The sequence below is a fragment of the Osmerus mordax genome, chromosome 20, assembly GCF_038355195.1.
Source record: "Osmerus mordax isolate fOsmMor3 chromosome 20, fOsmMor3.pri, whole genome shotgun sequence".
Taxonomy (NCBI): Eukaryota; Metazoa; Chordata; class Actinopteri; order Osmeriformes; family Osmeridae; genus Osmerus; species Osmerus mordax.
In genome coordinates, this window is record NC_090069.1 from 8,962,854 (window position 1) to 8,983,213 (window position 20,360).

The following is a 20,360-nucleotide window of genomic DNA, read 5'->3' on the forward strand; positions in this document are numbered from 1 at the left end:
AGGTTCACAATGCGCAAACAGTTTCTGGTTGAATTCAAAATGTTGTTTGTTTTGAAACTACGTGGCTGCTTGACAGGGCAAACAGATGTCACTCTGAGTGTGTACTTAAGTGTTTGCGCGCGTGAGCATGCAGATGTCTGTGTGTGCATGTGTGCTGTCAGCGTGTCCTCTTTCATGTACAGATGCCTGTGAGTGCATTTAGATATTGTAAATACTGGTGGGGTGGGGCTGGGGGGGAGGAGGAGGGGGGTGATGGGGGGGTGATAACAAAATATTTTGGCCACATTACCAACTTCACAGCTTGCTCCACTTTCTGAACTAAGCTGCCAGAGGTGTGTGTTTGGTGGGGTGTACTGGGGAGGAAGGGGCAGGAGGGGGTTTGGCTGATAAACCCTGAGTGACCCTGCGGGAGAGTGATAATGCCAAGGCCCTGAGGTCAGGATTAGGTCTGAAGGCTGGGAGAGATCAGGAGGACCCACGGTCACATGGGCTGGTGTGGTGCTACAGACACATACACTTTTCTGCAAACAAAACACAGCCCACGCCATGACACACACTATCAGTCTGATTGGAATGCCGCAATTAATAAAGAACTTGTACACAGGACAATGTGGCAGTCTCTAGGTATTTTGAATGGTTGTAAGTAAGCACATTTTCTTACAATTCTCAGCTAGTATTATAGTTTTTCTCAATTGTTTACACACAAATACTGGTACTTGAGACACAATGACCACAACATGTAACTCATGCACCAACCCCATGAACCAATTCTGCTAAACTACAAGCACAATTCCTGCTTTACACTCAAATTGCAGTTCTAAAACACACTTTTTTCAAAACACTACACACAATTCTCTGCATTTGGAACAATTTTCATGAAGAAAATCTTTTGTTTTCACAAGGAACACACTGCCATTCAAATACGCACTCTGACTCATCGCAAGGACAAACACCTGTCACACAGTTTTACAATTAGCAATCAGAGCTTTAGCATAAAAGGGCAACAAGTGACCTCTTCTGTTTTTGAGCAATGGATGCCAACATTGGAAACAGAGGCAGAGGAGTGAGAGTAAGAGGAGGAGGACGGGGAGGACGAGGATGAGGAAGGCCAAGGACCATAATCTCTGATGAGATCCGAGCCGCTTTGGTTGACCATGTAGTCAACCATGGTCTAACAATGAAGGAGGTTGGGCAAAGAGTACAGCCAAATTTGAGCAGGTACACTGTAGCATCCATCATCCGGACTTTCCGAAATGAGAATAGGTAAGAAATCTACTCTCACTACAAAATTGCAGTAGGCCTACTGCATATCAATACAGTACTCAATGAGTACAGTAGTACAGTATTGCCTGTGGACTGTTCTGTAGGACTGTACAAATAAAGTATGTTTCAAGTATTTGGGAAATGTATTCCTACTTTGTATTCCTACACAGTATTTACAGTATTTTACTATTTGTTTGGCAGAACTGAAAGATTACCAACACAAGGTGGTCGGGAACATCTTCTGTCTCCTGAACAGAAAACTGAAATCATGAACATGGTCCTAGAAAATAACGCCATAACATTGCGGCAAATACAAAGAAAAATAATAATAATGTAACTGTGTACACTATACAGTAAATGATTATGTTGTTTTGTATGTAGAGCACTGTATGTGCAACTTTGTGTTGGTTGGGATGTACACTGCTTACATTGTTTTTCTGGGAAAAATACGTAAAATATATTTGTTACCGTGTATTTCTGTGATCTGAGTATAAAAACAATATTCTCAATATTTTATAACACACTGAACAAAAAAAGGCCTAAATCACTATGATGATAGTGTTTTACATTGAGCACATCAGTGTTCAAATGGTTCTTATAAATGTCGATTCACATGATGGGTTGTGTGTGTCATTTGAAGACAAAATACCATTATGAGAAGAAATAACATTGTTTTGAATGTAAAGTTTAATTTTGCAGGAGAAGTGAGGGGTTTTGCCCATTGTGTGTGTGTTTTCTTGATTTGTGTGTAGAGTTCTGAGAGTATGAGATATGCATTCAGAAAATGTGTGTAACCAATCGAGAAAAACTGTAAAACGTACCCAGTGCTGCACAATTTAGAAACGCTTATACACAAAGCCTGTAGGTGATTTGTGTTGCATTAGTACGGTGGCCGACATGTGCAAACGCGCTGCAAATTAAGAAAACACATGCAAATAGACAAGACACAAGCAAATTAAGAAAACATCTTCATTAATTTGACAACACATGCGCAGCATTCAGCAAACAACCTGCAAATACACACAACACAACCAAATACATATACGCGCTGCAAATACGTAAACGCGTTGCAAAAACGAAAGCACGCAAACCAAACACGCTGCAGTACATAAACGCGTTGCAAAAACGAAAGCGCGCAAACCAAAAACGCTGCATCTAGTTTTCACAACGGAAGTTCTCCAGGCCTCTAGGGGGAGCGCTAAGTGGAACAGCTTGATTTTCGGGCCACGGAGCACTACGCATGTGTTGTCAAATTAATGAAGATGTTTTCTTAATTTTCTTGTGTTTTGATTATTTGCATGTGTTTTCTTAATTTGCAGCGCGTTTGCACATGTCGGCCACCGTACATTAGTATCAAAAAAGCAGTATAAAAAAAAAAAAAGGAAGAAAAAATCATAAGCTTCAAGCCCATTGTTTTTAGAAAAGTTCTGGAGCAGGTAGCTACACAGCAGCACTCCGGTCCAGATACACCCCCGCTCCCAGCAGAGGGGTCGGTTCAGAATAACCTGCCCTCAGCGGTTCTGTTCTTCTGCTCTGCACCCAGCCGTGGGTAGAAACACAGCAGGTTCTGAGAGGGGCCCAGGCACCCACTCCCCACCCACTTACGCTCAGGAAATTTAAACACAAAAGCAACCAAACCTTCCTCTTTCCGGCAGCTTGCCCTGAGCTAGGTTCAGAAAAGCTCAAACATGCTGACTAATGCATTGGTGAGCACACAAAAAGGGGGAAAAGCGATGCATGATGGAAAAAAGATGGTACAGAACTATCACATGCTACTGCAAGAAAAGTATTTTGGACTAGCATTGGGAAAACCCTATCTGAATTTACTACAGGGAACATTCTAACTGTAGTGTGAATGGGAACTATTAATAATGTCTTGTTCTAAAACAAAACACATCCAGGTGAGTGTCTCAAACTTGGGTACTGTAAACACAAGAACATAAGTTTACACATCAATAATAAGCTTGACCTGTGGGATCTGTGAAGGATTTGTGATGTGTAGATGAAAAAACAGTATAATGACACCCTCTCCAATCAGAGAGTAGTTTAACCATCCGTCATTCAGACTAGATTCGCCTGATCCTACTTTACTGTAGGCTACTCTCCTGAAGGCTACTCTCCTGACCTGACCTCTCCACCTACCAATAAAACAACATACAACACAGCCAAATGAAAGAAAAAAAATTGTTTAGAGGCTTAAACATTGTTCTATAACAGTGGATGGAGACAGGGAGAGGGGAGGGGGAGAGGGAGTGTGTGGGTATGATGAGGAACAGTTTTGCTGTGGAGGAAGGAGAGAGCAAGTACACACTTGTGTTGGATCACAGCTGGCCACAAACTGCTACTTACCTCCTAAGACAAAGCTGTGTCTAAATCATTCCAATTGCTATTGTTAAATCAATCTTGTGTGTATGTGTGTGCGTGTGTGTGTGTGTGTCAGAAATTAGGCCAGGGCTTGTGTGCGTGGTCCCCCACCCGGGGTCAGACAGGTACTAGCTTGTCACCTCTGCAGGGTTATCAGAGTCTGACCTGTCACCTGGCACATAGAGCATTAAGCAAGCTTTTTGTTTTTTGTTGCTATCAGGTCAAAAGAAGGTTTGACCTGGCATCTCTTCTCAAAAACGATGTTCCATTTGGTCAATTTCCTTTTATTGGCCTGCATCGCTTTCAAGTACATTGGTTTGAATTGTTTTATTGTTATAATGGTTTTTAGCATATTTGTTCTGACAAGGGTGTTTGCACTGTGGCCACAGTTGCACGGTAACACCAGTTTGTGATAACACATAAGATGAGTAAGATACTTGAGTGGGTCTGCAGTGTCAGGGGCTTTGATAACTGCCCTCTGCTTGATGGAACAAGCACTGAAGGATTATGGAGGATTACCAATACTGTATGTCTGTCACTCCCAAAATAACTGCCACCCATAAGTCCCTAAAATGACCCACCACAAACTGTTTTATTGATGTTTGGAGCATAAACATATGGTCAAAGGCAACAGGAGCAAAAGAAACATTATCTGTACAAGTATGTACAAGATTTTTTTAAAGTATGTCTTGCAATGATGTGACTGATGGTGAATTAAAATATGTTTCTGTTTCCATCCAATTGTTGCAAGGTTCGAATTACGGCGGGGATTGGGGGAGGGTGGTTGACCCCGATAATTAAGCATTAGACCCCCCAAAAGAGGTAAAAACAACAGGTTGGGGGGTCGGTACATTTATATGTCGTTCTTATCTGTAATCGTAAATATTACTTTACGCCTTGGTCGAAGAAGTTGAACCCCCGATTGTCATTGCATAATTCGCACTCTGAATTGATGCCTTTGTAATTAGCGAATGATTATCAGAGCTAATTAAAAATAAGAAGAAATCCTAATAATGTTTGTCAAATACCAGTAATGTAATGTGAGTATATCTCTCCAAAGCCCAACTCAAAACATACTATATAGCAGAGCCTAGCACATTTCAACCAATACTTCTTGTCTTCGTTTTCTCTGCAACGTCTGAGTCTGAGGATAGGTGAGATGTCTCCATCTGGTGGTGAAAATCTCAGCTATCCTTGCAAACAAGTCTGCTCTGTTCCTATGGCAACGGCTAACCGAGGACATAAAGCAGTTGTGCCAAAGCCTTATATAGGGCCTTTTGTTGTACTTTTCAAAGCAAGCATTTTTTGAACATGTGTACCCTACAAGTAAAGAATACCTTTGTGCACTGGGCACATCAACACAACAAATACAGTTTTTAAGCAAATAAGGTTTGATGTCGAGGTAGACAGAATCTAATATAAGGTTTTCATGCCTGATTCATGTTGTAATGTAGGTTTCTGAGTGTTAGAATATATTTCTGACATGTCTTGGTTTTGGCATGTAAGAGCTTCAGCCTGCACCTGCAAAGAGCACGGCAGGCAAGCAGGTGGGTGATTTTCATTCAGATGTGATCACGATGGATAATTCATTAATTAGTGATTTGGTATGTTTTTCAGTGTGGATGGGAGCCTAGGTTTATTCAGCTCCTCCTCTATTCAGACCGCAGAAATGGAAGGTGTCATGCTTTTAGCAGTGGCATAACATTATTTCCTCTGCATGACCACCAAGACAAAGGGACAAGCTTAGTCCTGTCAGAAAGATTGCTGTCACAAATGGATAGAAAACATGTCCTCCCATTTATTTGTGTCTGTCTGTTTGTGTACGTCCCATCAACTGTTAATGTGCCATCATTTGTCTGTTTTCCCATCCTCTCCCCATGTCTCGTCTCATGTCTCTCTCTCTGTCAGTCTGTTGAGAAAGCTTTGCTTGATTAAATTATGAAATGATTAGAAATACAAATTAAAAAAAATATTACATTGAACCATAACATATAAGATGGTGATCATAACCTCATAAATCTGAATAGGACACATACACAGGCATGGACACACACACACACGCACGCCTCCTCATCCCTCTGACTGTTGTCATGGAGATGTCATTGATGAACTAAACACATAGATTTCTCAGCTCTGCCCTTGACCCCTCAGCAGTCATTTCAACAGTTTAGTGTACTTAGTTCACTCCTTAAAAGACAAGCCAGACGAGGAAAAACAATACATTTTTGGTAAGGTGTTGACGTGTGGTCATGAGTATTGTAAAGTGATGAACAATGCATCGTGAACCATCCTAAAAATCCATGAAATGTATCAAGATTATTCAGCCCTCCTTCTCTTCAATGTGATTTTTTTCTCTCTTTCAAAATCTCCCTCACCTTTCTTTTATTTCAGCATCTTGCTCTCTCTCTCTTCACATCAACTGCCCCCTCCACCTCTCCTTGCTGCTGCGCTGCACTACTTGGTTAGGGATAATTGTTTCTCGGAGCTGACAAACGTCACACCTACTGTAGTCTATATCACTCTCTCTCTCTCACTTTTCCCATAGGAGCGTACATACACACACTCTCACATCCTTGGCTGAATTTTCTGCCTTCCCCAGTACAGCACTCACACGCAACACCACCCGTGCTGAATGGATATTTGGTTTTCAGCGCTCTTGTAGGAAAAGAAGGGCTGAGCAGAGCACAAGGACTGGTGAGTAACTCGATTTTTGTGATGAGATTGTCTGTGGATGTGCTTCCTATAATTCACATAGCTGATTTTAAGTCACAGGTTTAATCACAATCTTGATGAGAAGAGTGACAATTGTAATGTCCGTAGTAGTCTTTGGAGTCCACATTATCCATCATAATGTCCAGAAAACCCTGTGTGCTTTGATTGCAAGTAAGCTTTATCCTGTCTGTACACAAACATCTAAGATAGGATATTCTGTGGGGAAACGGACCATAGCATTAAAAGGAATGAACCTAAACTGACGATTATAGAGAATATCTCTCCTAGTCTAGATTTGTGGCTTAGAATGTGGCAACAACAAAGAATTTGTCTTGGAAGAGCTGACTGGCATCCCGAAGTGAATCTCTCTCTTTCCATCCATCTCCCTCTGTCGATTTCTACCACTTCTCACCTCTGTGTATGGTTGGCATGAGCTTCAGGAGTGGGATCCAGGGTACTCTTCACTCCTCTGTTTGGTGGGCCCTTCATACATACACACACACGCACACACACGCTATCTCTTCTAACTGAGCCTGAGTGTTGGAGCTGGGCTCTTCACTCTCAAGTGTAGCCTCTGTGGATCCCCCACAGACAGGTGGAGCATGACAGCACTCTGCTGACAGGACAGAGAGTCAAAGACACACACGGCACTGTTGCCTCACTCCTCCATGGAAACCAGAACAATGCTAATGGCAACAAGTTATAAATACACACAGCTTAGCGTGACCTGTCAGCTACTGTATTTTTCATATCGAGGCATGGTAAGGCCAAGACGAAATAGAATAACGAAAGAGAACAATGTTCAGGAATAAGGGTTTGATTCAACAGAACGCAGGCAGCAATTGTGTATACAGTATTTACGAGCTACCTATTTGAATGGGTTGAATCCTTTTGATTGAAATACTCATTCCCCTCTTGATCTATATTATGCATGTTCTGTTTGTAAAAGTGCCTTTGTTGTAAAGATTCACCCTTGCTACTATTTAACATTCAATACTTAGTATTTGGAAATATAAACTGTTCATAGATATAATATTGGAACAGAAGGAAACTGTGGTTGGCGTTTGTGTTAGACAGTAACCACCAGGGGCGTCGTTAGACGCTTTTTACTGGGGCACGTGCCCCAGTAAATCTGCTGTGCCCCAGTAAAATCTATAGTTTGAGTTTTAACAATTTACTTTATTAGTCAGTGCATTAATTGAGATTGATAATCCCGGAAAAAATAAATGCAGTATCCCAATCAACACTTATAAAATCAAAGCAGTTTAACCGAAAACACAAACCGATCATCTTATTTTGACTAAAACATATTACATGAAGCTCAAAAAAACAGTTTGCGCTCAAATGAATGCAAAAATGTGCGCTCGCATTAACTATTGATGTCCCTGCCAAAGCTGATATCAAACTTGCGTCCCTGAACTGTTGTATAGAGAGTTAAGCAAGGGGAGTTTCTATAGCCGAGTAGTGCATTGTGCGCAGCACGCTTGGAAGAAGAAAAAAAGCATATGAATAGGGGCCTGTGCCCCAGTAGATTTTTATGTCTAACAACGCCCCTGGTAACCACCCCACTGATCCTCAGGCTCGAACAACAGAAAGCCTGAGATTAAGAGTGATTCACAGGTTTGAACTGAATGACAAAAACACGTTTTTTAAACAGCACAATATTCACATTTCAGTTAAAAATGAAAAAACATCTTTGGAGAAAATGTTTTTTTTCCTCTGCCCTAAAAAGAGACAAAGGTGCTTTTCCCTCCTTTCCCGCCACCCACACACCACACTGTGCTCCTGAGTGTCCTCTGCACTGTTTGTCATATATTCTCAACAGGAAATAAGAGTAATTACTGCTTCTCTATGGTTAAAGCAGACTTTTACATTTACATGTAGTCATTTAGCAGACGCTCTTATCCGGAGCGACTTACAGTAAGTACAGGGACATTCCCCCGAGGCAAGTAGGGTGAAGTGCCTTGCCCAAGGACACAACGTCAGTTGGCTTGACCGGGAATCGAACTGGCAACCTTCGGATTACTAGCCCAATTCCCTCACCGCTCAGCCACCTGACTCGCCACCAGACTTGAAGCGACTGAGAGGGGCAGATGTAAAGACACATACAAATATTTGGATCAAACTTGTCGAATAAAATTCTATATGTACTGGGATTCGCAGCTTTTAGTGTACACACAGAATCTTATCCACACAAAGACATCAATTGTACTTTCGCAGTATTTTGGGGATTTCAATGGTATTATTCCACTTTGGTACAGTATATGTTTCCATTCAGCCTGAGACACGACTACAGTAACTTCAATCTCAGTCTCTGATCGAAAGGGGAGGCAAGGATTAACAGCACAAAGGTCTATAGAAACCATGTAGAGAAGACAAGAACAGCTTTGAATGGGTTTCTGATACTGTAAAAAGAAACAGTTTATAAAAAATTATTCAGATTATACATATTGGCAAACAGCCCACCTTAACATTTTGATCTCTTAAATCCGATGTAGTTATCTACTGTAAACTTGTGGACAAAGACTAGATTTCAATGACACAAAGTTATTATTTGTTGCCTTTCTATAGTTGAACTGGTGGATAGCTGTTTTTATGGAACAACTTTAGTTAAAAAGACATTCCTCTCTTTCTCACAGACACCTGTCCAGCGGGAGCAGGTCTTCAAGCAGGGTTCCAAGGCCGAGACTGGGGCCATGGAGGGGGAGGACGATGTGTCAGGGGCCCCTCACGAGCCAGGTAACCCCCTGCTGCGAGCCGTGTTCCTACGACGCCTGCGTCTCACACGCCTTCTCCTGGAGGGAGGGGCTTACATCAATGAGAGTGATGGGCAGGGCCAGACCCCCCTAATGGTGGCCTGCAGGACCCAGCACGTCGATGCACAGAGTGCCAGCCGGGACAAGTTGGTTCAGTATCTGCTGGAAAGAGGAGCCGACCTCAACATTCAGGACAAATCGGGTCGGACGGCCCTCATGCATGCCTGCAGGGGGCAGGCCGGGGCCGCGGTGGTGTCCTTGCTCCTGGCCAGTGGTGCAGACCCAGGCCTGGAGGATCATTCTGGAAGCTCAGCACTGCTTTATGCAGTTACTGCTGGGGACCAAGAGGTTCTGAAGCTGCTGCTGGACACCTGCAAGGCCAAGGGAAAGGAGGTGATCATCATCACCACGGACACGTTCCCCTGTGGGAAGCCAAGGGCCAGGCAGTACCTCAACGTACCCCCTCTTGCTCCCCTGGATCAGGGGGATGGGCTGCACCCCTCCTCAGCTGCACCTCCCTGTGCATCTCCCTCAGAGATCCAGCTCCTCACCTCCCCTCCATGTTCCTCTTCTTCCTCCTCCACTGGTGGCCCTCGCCAAGTTTTCTCTTTCAAGCAGAGTATGTGCTCTGGGTCGGGGGGCATGAGTTCCCAACCTTCCTCCCCTTCCAGTGCAAGAGGCCTGGGCAGGTTGGACAGACTGCAACAGCCTCTCCAGAGGCTGAACTCAGAGCCCTGGCTAAGGATCCCTGCCTCCCTGCTGGTCCGTCAGCCCAGCTTAGCCCCTTCATCAACAGAAGACCTCCGAGATGTGGAAGAGGATCTCTCAGTCAAGATCAACTGGCTGGGTTTGAACACTGAAGAATATGACAAAAGAATCCCCCACAGGTGTAGCTGCAGTACCGACCAGAACAAGATCATCAACACTAACACTGAGGACAAAGTGGGGGAAACTGGGGGGCCACTGCGCCGAAAGTTATCCATCTCAAGTCTCTTCTCCTCTCACTCTGCCTCCCACCCAAACCTCCACTCACACAGTCTCCACTCAGGCCAGGGATCCCCATCGTCCTCCACCTCCATTGGGGGGAGAGACTCTGGCTGCCCCCTCCCCAGTCTGGCTGTGTCCAGCTTGCGAAACATCATCCAGAGACGACACCTTGGGGCTGATCACTATAGCTCAGACCCTCAGCTGGCCAGTGGCTTTCCTGAGGAGGGCAGAGCCCCTCTGGGGAGCAGGAAGCTGGTCATGTCACGTTCCTCAACTTTGCTGGGCTCCAGGGAATCTCTAGAAGCCCCAGTCCTAACCAGAAGAGCCCTCTCTGGGCTGGAGCGCAGGGGCTCTGGGTCCCTTCAACTGGACCACATCTCCCAGACGAGGCCCAGCTGCCTGCCCCCACTATTCCCTCATCATCACCACTCTCCAATCCCCAACATCTCTGGGTTGGGCTCCAACCCCAGCCCAGGAAGTAGGGCTGTCTGCGGAGCAGTAGCAGGCCTGAAGACCCTGCTACCTTCGGCTCCTCCTGGCCTCCCAAAAGAGCTGAAGACCAGGAGAATGCTGCTGAGGAGACACTCGATGCAGACGGAGCAGATCAAGCACCTGGGTGACTTTGACGGGATCTTTGGTCATTGAGGGGCTGTTGTGGACAGACTTGGAACAGTGCATTCATCCATCTGTCGCGTTTAGTCACTTGTCAGTTATGCCAACGCTAACGATTGCAACCCAGGTTTTTAGTGAAGGAACGTATGTGCTTATCGACACAAGGATGGCAATTTCCATCTCATATGGGTGGTAAAGTTGTGAGTTACAGTGCGTTTACACTGCAGCGAGCGAATTGATTGCCATCGCTCGCCTTCCCACAGTTCACCACGCGCGGGGGCGTATCAAACAGATTCATGTAGAATTGTAGTTCTCTGTTGTAGTTGTCATGGCTAAGTGTGCACTTGGGTTTACGTACTCGCAACATCGATCAAAATACAACTTGTATACAAAATACAAAACTGTTTAATAGACATACACGTTAAAATGTGTAAAAACGTTTTATTTTATTACTCAAAGTCTCTGCTAATCTGTCGATACGACCAGGGAGTTCCAGCCGGGCTACTACTGTAACTAGTATAGCGTTAGTTACCAGAACAAAGTTACGTAACTAATGTGACGAGAGACTGAATTTGAAAGTACAAAAAACCCACCAGGAGCACCGACAACGTCGGCAAACCTGCGCCTGGCCTCATTATTTTTATTAATATCTTTGTACAAATACAGAGACGTATCGTACAGGACTGGATATGCAGCCACACAGGTGATTAGTTTCTCCTCCATCTTAAATACTGAAAACTAAAAAAGTTTACCATGGTTGCTAAGTTACGAGAAACAAGAAAAAACCGCTCCTCATTTGCATAAAGTTGAGAAAATCGCAACTCGATCGCGTCGCTACCCATAATACACCATGCAAGCGATTCGCCTGGCTCCATTGAAAATGAATGGAAAACATGACGCTCGCATCGCGTCGCTGCAGTGTAAACGCACCGTAACCGACAAGAAAAATTTATTGAAGACAGGTCTTATGCTTAACTTTTAAGTATATTGTATGAAAAATATATATCCTAAGACTAAGAATGAGACACCTTATTCCAGGTACACTATATAATTTACCTGTGTCTGTAATACCCTTCCTGTTTTTGCTAGAGATTTACTCTAGTCGTGTCCTGTGTGAATTTGCAGCTTCTGCTTTGCCATTGTTTGTTAAAGGATTAGATATTAAGAAGGAACTGGTGTAAATTTTTTATTTTGATTGAAAATTCAATAAAAATCTAAAAAGTTGTATTTTCTCTATTCTATAAAAGAAATAACATTACACTTTTATACAATCAAATTCATTTAAAAACATTTATGGACTATATTGTATTGTAGAATTCGCCAGAATTTATAGGCGACAACAAAACTTACACAAACAGACCAACTTGGAGACCTTGATGAACATCACAGCACAGTATATTCACATATTTACAACTGTCAATCCATTCTGCTTAAAAGTAAAAAAGTATCGTAGAATACAAACAAGTAACAAGGACTTTGGTGATGTTGGTGATAGTTAAAACAATTCAGGATCCAAGTCATACCGAGTCTGGCACGATTCACTCAAAAGATTCAGACAAATTACAGTGTTGGAAGAGACCGAATAAATACAGTGAGTATGCATAGAAGAAAAGGGTCAACTATTACCTAATGTCTGAGTAAAAAAAAATACAAAACAGTGGCATAGTACACAAAACATACAATTATTTCCACTCCCATAACCCTCCGTCATGCAGAAATCTCACCAGTCATGGATTCGGAAGGACAGGGATAGCTTTTCAGAATGGAATAGCTTATCCAGAATCCGTTTAGCATACAGTGCTTGATGGGCAGACTCTCTTGCTGCAAATGAATCCTCCAAGATGATTCAACAGTGAGTGTGGTAAGGGATGACCTTGGGTGAAGCGATGTCTTTCAGGCCCCACGACTGTAGTCGCTCACCATCCTCTTGATGTGGGAGAGCTTGGCCTTCAGGTACTTACATCGACGCTTCTTCATCTGGTAATCTGCCGACTGGGCGAGAGGAGGAACATTAGCCTTCTGCGCTTGTCTGAAGCAGCTGAGATACGGCTTGGTACATGACAACGGTAGTTTAGGGTAAACACGAGGATAGAGAGGATTTAATAAATCAGTCATTAGCAGCATGCATGAGAGGATACACTAAAATGCCTGCTTTGCAACTCTGTCTCTAAGAGGTAATGATGTGAAACTAAACAAACAATAGAGGGAGTGAAATACATTGATGACTTGAAAAGAGCTTGTCTTCTGCACAACAGTGGATGCATACCCTTTTGAGGTCTTTCAGTCTGTTGTACTCATCCATGGCATCCTGTAGATACAGATAAATTACATAAAATAAAAAATAGCTGAAAGTTCGTGACCCAAACTTCTCTGGCTTTTCCAGCTATTTTTATTAGCTTTTTCATCCGTTACGAGAAAACCCTGCACCCAAACTCCACCCCTAAACCAGCGTCGGAAATACACGAGGGCAAAACTGCCCCTATGAAATATAATTTTGCCCCTGATATCACTAGGAGAGGGGCAAAAAATACCCCCATAATTTCCTCTAATAATAATGATAATTTAATTAACTTGTCAAAAACATCGTAGCCTATATAACCCGGTCCAGTTGCCATAGAATGTTGTAGATTTTTGCATTTACTGATGTTGCGTGTGCCTAAAGAACCGAACGTTCTAAAAATATATACTTTTTTTTTTTTTACGCTTCTTAAATTAGACCTGTGACTGCAAGTGTGAGGAGTAATGAGGATCAGCAAACAGTCTCCGTCACCATCTCAGGTTCCAAAGATGAAATTCACTCACCCAGCGACCATTAAAAAAATGTAAGCTAGATTGGCTTGGGGTGGAGGGAGACTATGCCAAGAAAAATACCCGATTTCGGCCACAATTGTCCCCGAAAAAATATGTAAATTTCCTACCTTGCCCTAAACCCAAAGCATTTCTTGTACCGACAGAATTACTTGTTAATTGATTTCCATGAATGTTTTAAGCGAGTCATGTCATTCTGCTCACCAGGAACTGGGGGCTGCCTTCCTGCAGGTCATCCAGTTCTCGGTCCACGTCTGACAGGTTCTTATTGATGACGTCCAGGTCTGCTTGCAGGTCCTTGTACTCCTGGTGATCCCGGTCAAACTCGTGCTTGTAGTTGATACGTTCCTGCTCATTGGTTATGGGTGGGAACTCACTAACGGTGTCAACCAGGGAAGGAAAATTACACAAAAAGGTACATGTGAGTTTAGGAAGAGGGAGGGGAGAGAAGCCAGTTCAGCATCGGAGGAAATGCATTTTCTGCAACGGCATTCTTAAGCACAATGCAGATAAATGTGATCCGAGGTGAGAGAATGACTGGGACTCAGGGGTTCAGTGTACCTGTCAAAGTCATTGTCATCCAGCTCATCTCCAGATGAGGCATAGTCTGTGTCTGGCTCCTGTCCATTGGCGCGGCGAGGTCGTCTAGCCCGCTTCTTTTTGGGCCTCCCCGCCGAGCTGGCCAATTCTGAGCTACTGCTGTAGGGGGCGCTGCTGCGTGAAGGCATGAGATACTCTACAGGGGGCCTGTGGAAAGAGAGAGAGAGCGAGAGACTTGTAAAAGGCTCCATATATCACTATAGCCTTCTAGGCTTGTATAAGGCTATAATGTTGTGTAGTGGTCACAAATGTAACTAGTACTGGACTATCAACAATGAATGTAGACAAAGTAGTTCATAGACAAACTAGTCATGGCTGGTGTTGAAAAAAACACTTGACTTATGAAGTCGTTTTGCTTCGAGTTTCTGTGAGGAGATATGCCATGACTCATCACATATTTGTGACAATTACATGATTGTGCAAGAGGAAGCAAACATCTGAAGAGTCTGTATAACTGAGTCTTTGTGACAAATCAATTGTGACTTCTTAATAACAGGGATCTCCTCCTGCTCCTCTCTCCCAAATTGGTGATCTTACTCCTCACTGAACAAAAACAAGCACAGCCAAAACCTCTCTGAAGATCTCAGTCAGATTATCTAGGAAAAATGTGAACACGACCCTAACCCATTCCTAACCAAATCATCATATCAAGTTTCCTGTTTCACTGGCATTGGAGTCGCTTTACAATGGTAGGGCATTTAAAAAGATGGATTTTGGACTGCCGGGAAATTGGCAGCATTTTTAGAATGGTCTTCTTTCACTGGAAGATAGTAACAAACACCCCATCCACTCCCTTCTCATCTCTTCTTCACCAAGGTTTATATGGTAGAACTGGAATGGGGAATACTTACTTTCCAACTCGTTTTAGCTTCCACAGTAAGTACACAAAAGTAAAAAAGATGGCAGTGAATAATTCATTTAACCTGTTATCTTCCCAAGACAATTCCAGTCACTTGATCAGGTTCTCAATCAATCCCATATAATGAATTGCTACTTTTGGGACCAAGGCACTGAGACGCAATTAAAATGAAGGGATGCGCCAAGGCAACAACAACCTCTCAAATTCACAAACACAGATTTAGCTTAATGCATAACTCATGATGGGAGTTGTGCTTAGCCTTCTAGCTAATTAACATGTGATAAGGTACATCTGTCGGTTGTACAACTGCAGTCATGTGGCGAGTTACTCATTTGCGGAGCCGCCTAATATATCTGGGGCTGTCTCTGTGGGACAGATCTGCCCTAACTGCTTCTGAGCGGACAAACTTCTCAGAGAACCATCTCTCTTCATGGAACACTCAGTTCTGCACACCAGCAAGCTCTGGCATGCTCACTCAAACTGCAGCACTGCAGATCAGCTAGTTACTTGCCATTTCTTAGCACTGCTATGTACTGTACCGTACAGGCTAGTACAGATTTTTGTATGTACAACTGAAGGCTGCACAGTTCTGTTAATCAACCTGAGATACCTTGGTCCTAATAATACAGTATAGACCAGTGTTTCTCAACTGGTGGGTTGCGACCCAAAAGTGCATCAAAAGCTGGTGTGTAGTGGGTCGCAGACATGTGTTTTTGCTCCGTCCCCAAAATGGACGGACATCGCCCGCCCCACCCCCGGTCGTGACTTAATGACTGAGGACAAAAGTGGGTCATGAGGTTAGACCAGTTGAGGAACACTGGTATAGACATAGCATAGCTTTTTTTTTTTGCACTGTTCCCAACAGGGAAACTTCCTTCTATAAAGCCCTGTCTGTTTGTGTTTGTACTCACTCAGGACTGATGGGTGGTTTGTCGTAGTCTGTGCTGTTGTCATCCAGGTGGCTCCTGGAACCCCCAAACTTCATAGGGAAGTCAGCCACTATACCCTCATCAGGGACACCTGACACATTGTTCACCTGTGGAAAGACCAAAACAGAAGGGTTGTTTATGTCTACTTGTTTATTTCTACTTTTTTTTTTTACTTAAAATAAATTTGAAAAAGGGTTCCCACATGAATGTAACTTTGAGCTTGAAATCTGAGGAATCTTTCAGTTAAAATTATTATTACTAACATTTCGTCTCGCCACACCGCTATTGGTGAGATAGCCAACATAGTAAGACTGTAACTTGAACTTGTGGGAAAAAAGTCAAACGAAGGACATTTGCTAAATTCTCCCACCCAGGGATGCCTCTATAGGACTGACACTTCAGAACATTTTGTTTTCACAACATAACAATAATCTAATGAGTTGTGGGAGGCAACAAGCCTTGCAGTAACCCTGCTTCAGCAGTTTCCAGAGTGTTTGATAGCTGGCAGTCTGTATACTTTTAATACTGGTCCGACCAGTTAATCTTCTTCCAGGAACTTAAATACCAGAAATGAGCATACCAAAACAAAGCTTTGAATCACTCCTAGTTTTTGACAAAATACAGTATCCATGCCCAACTTTTGTCAATCATGACTTTGGTACTTTCCCAGAGGGAAGATGGTCCTAAACATTGTTCAGACACTGATTCTTTGTTTATAAATCTTTCCGATTAAATGCATTGTCCTGTGTAAGGTAATGCAGTATAGAAAAAGATAATTAACCTAATACTTGCTCTTGTGGATGTCCATCCGCCATTTGACAGATTGAGTAAGAGTGAAACCACATGACCCACACCCCCCACCCCCTACAGCAACACACACATTCTAAACCACACCCAGAAACTGAGAGCACAACTCCAGTTATCCTCCCCCACTGCTATAGACCAGAGACTGGCTAAACGAGTTCAACCACTTCAGCTCTGACCTGCTTCTACTGCACTCCACAAGCAGACAAACGGTCTAACCTAACCTTAGCAGGAGGCTGCCCTGATCGCACCTTACACAGAACACAGTCACAGGATACTGTCCCTACACTCCTGTCCCCTCTCACTCACCCAAGCCTCTACATCCTGGGGCGGGGCTTCCTCATTGATGACCTTAACTCTCTTCCATAGGATGTTCTCCTTGCCGAAGTTTCGGATCTTCTGACGAGTCTTCAGACCAAACACCATCATGATGATCAGAGCGGCTGTAATTAGGAACCCAAACACCACAGCAATCGCCTAGAAGAGGATGTGGAGATGGGCCAAGGAGTTACACGGCATATACAATTACTTACCACACAGATAAAAAGAAAGAATCCCACTCACCTCTTGTGGTTCCACAACACAGTAGTGGTAGAGGTACTGGTTGACAAACATCGCGTTTGACTGTGGTTGCTGGTATTGGGCACACAGGCCAGCAATTTGGGCCCCGTAGACAGAGTTAGACGACTGGGCCATGGGGTTCACGGCCACCAGGTACACTATAGTGGCTATGAACATCAGCAGAGCCAGGATGGCACACACGATCACCACAGACAGGTAGAACCTTCTGGACTCTGACAGGTTCTGCCGGGACACTATGATGATGAAGAAGACCAAGGCTGCGATGAATGTGAAGGCCGCTATGGCGATCATGAAGCCTTTGCCTGACCGTGGGTCATTATAGTTGCCTCCGAGTGAACCATAACCATAACCGTTGTTAGCTCCATATCCTCCACCGCCAAAGCTGCTGTAACCTCCTCCCCCTCCATAACCACCTCCTCCCCCATAACTACCACCTCCCCCGATACCACCCCCAAACCCGCCAAGCGCTCCCTGGGAGTCATAGGCGAGTGTAGAGGCCACGCATGCGAAAACACCCACACTCAGCACAACAACAATGATGGCCATGATCTTGATGATTCCAGGAGGAGACGCCCAGCGGTAGAAGTGCTGGAACTCATCGTCTGCGTAGAAGGAGTAGGCCTGCTGAGGTTGCTCTTCACTACGCAGACACACAGGGAAGACAAATTCCTTTCATGTTTCTGTGCAAATTATACTTAAAACGGACACAGTTAGGTCAAACAAAGGCTTAGGGTCATGCTTTAGCATTGGTGTGGACAAAAAAAAGTAGCACCATGTACACCAACACTACTCCTGCTCTGTGGTGAATAATTGGATAGGAAGTTTCGGTGGTCTATTGACACTAACCCTAACCCAATTGACATGTCACTATTTACCCCTAAACCTACGTATGAGGCCAAAAGCTGATACGTTACAATAACAGAATCATGCAGGACACACAAAGAAAAGTATACTAGGTTAAGGTAAACAAACTCACAATTCATGCTCTGACTGGTAGGGAGGTGGACTCCCGTAGGGCTTTGAAGACATTTTTCAGTCCTCAGAGGCTCTTGAATTTCTGTTGGAAGACAGAATAGTGTTAAGAAAATACAGAGGCATTAAATCAATGACGTAGCCTACTGTTCTGTTAAAATATGCCCCGCTATCTGCTAATGCTTTTGGTTTGTTTAGAAAGTAAAAGAACTCTCCAATGCCATACACCATTTAAATATTTGATTAGAATGGCCTTCTAATTAAAGAGTAATTTAACTTTGGCAAGAATAATTCAACGGCAAATATCCAACGACAGTTGCTTGATCAACAAACAAATGTTGTAATTTTGGTACACAGGTGTACAAAGAACACTATTGAAAGGAGGACTAAATGCAATCCAATCACAGTTCGAATCAAATTGCACGCAAAAAAACTCTGTATTTTACAATGGAGAAACAAAACACTCACCTGTTTGAGAAACGTTGCAGGCAAAGACACTTCGACGTTCATAAATACAAGCAACACCACACCTAGTTTAGGTGAGCGCGTCATCATAGCTTTCCCCCGCCCATTTACTTAAAATGCTGTAATTGGTTGGTTGGTTTGGTTTCTAATTTCAACATCTCCAACTTGACCAGTCCTCTGCTGTCTACAATGCGCATTGAAAAACATACATGACGTTTATGCAATTTTATGCATGCTACAAAAATCCAATACTACCGATTCCTGATGGTTCCAAGATGGAGGTCAACATGACAGCAGCGGTGTGATTTCGCTCTGTCAGGTAACTCGGAGGGTTTGAGTTTAACTAACCGATGCAACTGTAAATATTACTAGAAGGCACCATAGATAAGTGACAACATGGGAGTCAGGTGGCTGAGCGGTTAGGGAAGCGGGCTAGTAATCCGAAGGTTGCCAGTTCGATTCCCGGTCATGCCAACTGACGTTGTGTCCTTAGGCAAGGCACTTCACCCTAATTGCCTCGGGGAGAATGTACCCGTACTTACTGTAAGTCGCTCTGGATAAGAGCGTCTGCTAAATGACTAAATGTAAACATAACAAGGACCTGAATGGCCAAACGGAAAAGCAAAAAGACCTTGAGTCTGGAGAAAACTGATAACACTAACGTTACTCCGAACATGCAGCACATGGATGAAGCTAGCAACAACCCTTTTGACATGCAGGATGTGGATGAAACTAACGGTCAAGAAAAAGATGGTGACTCGGAGTCACTTGTGACTCCACTTCCAGATACTCCGTTAAAACCTCCAACAACAAAAAAAAGCAACATGCGACAACAGAGAGACTGCTGGTATTCTAGAAGCCATCCTTGTGTTATCCGGGAAACATGATGAGACTTTTCGGAAAATCTCCGCTCCGTGTTCGTGATGCTGTCTGGAGGGAGGCGAAAGTCTTTTAGACAACAAACTGAGACTCACAGAAGCTCTATCCCCTGAAGAGAAAGCAGCCAGAGAGAAACTGTGGCCCTTAGTGAAGAAAGCAAGAGATTAAGGGAAGAAGGCTTCGTTTCGCGGCTCCTCTGTCTTCATAAACGGAAAAAAGATAGATTTCTAGATAGCTTTCTATGTTACCTGTGGAACAGTCTAGACTGTTCACAGGTAACATAGAAAGTCTATACAGTCGTAAGTCATAGCTTATACTGAGAATGGTCACTCAAGATCTTTGATACTTAGGCCTACTAAAGTTATATCCTTTTCTTGCGAGTATGCTGTTTAACATTGTTCAGTTTCCACCTACCTTTGTTGGGTGGACATTTACTAATTATTTGTTGGCATATTTAGCCGTAAGCTCCATGGTCCTTTAGCTAGTTCTGCCGATAATACTACTTGTCTTTATTATGTATATACATTGCGATGGCTATATAGCCATCGCAATGTATAGTCTTCTCTGTCACTATCTGTTATGCCATTTTGGATGGTTGTTAATCTTCACCTCCTTTTTGGTGGATTTTCTTAGCACTTTTCAAGGTTTTTTGGTGTTCAAGTGCTTACAGGTAATCCCTTTTCTATAACGTTTTTGTATGGATTTTATGTTTAATTCTCTAAAAGTCATGTCTTTAAATGTCAGAGGTATTAGAGATATTACTAAGAG

The 20,360-nt window shown here is 43.4% G+C and overlaps 3 protein-coding genes across 3 annotated transcripts in view; 1 reads left to right on the forward strand and 2 right to left on the reverse strand.

Moving 5' to 3' along the window:
* Window positions 1-20,360, reverse strand: part of marveld2a (MARVEL domain containing 2a) — a 134,648-nt gene that overhangs the window by 101,991 nt on the left and 12,297 nt on the right. The window lies entirely within an intron of this gene.
* LOC136964442 (ankyrin repeat domain-containing protein 34B-like) lies at window positions 9,036-10,727 on the forward strand. Its single transcript, XM_067258563.1, has one exon. It carries the CDS (start codon window positions 9,036-9,038, stop codon window positions 10,725-10,727), a length of 1,692 nt encoding a protein of 563 aa, XP_067114664.1.
* oclna (occludin a) lies at window positions 11,868-18,767 on the reverse strand. The gene is made up of 9 exons (XM_067258098.1): window positions 18,717-18,767; window positions 18,253-18,333; window positions 17,259-17,916; window positions 17,004-17,171; window positions 15,873-15,997; window positions 14,064-14,249; window positions 13,707-13,878; window positions 12,961-13,002; window positions 11,868-12,686 (listed from the first exon to the last, which is right to left on the reverse strand). Exons 2-9 carry the CDS (start codon window positions 18,303-18,305, stop codon window positions 12,588-12,590), a joined length of 1,503 nt encoding a protein of 500 aa, XP_067114199.1. The 5' UTR covers window positions 18,306-18,333; window positions 18,717-18,767; the 3' UTR covers window positions 11,868-12,587.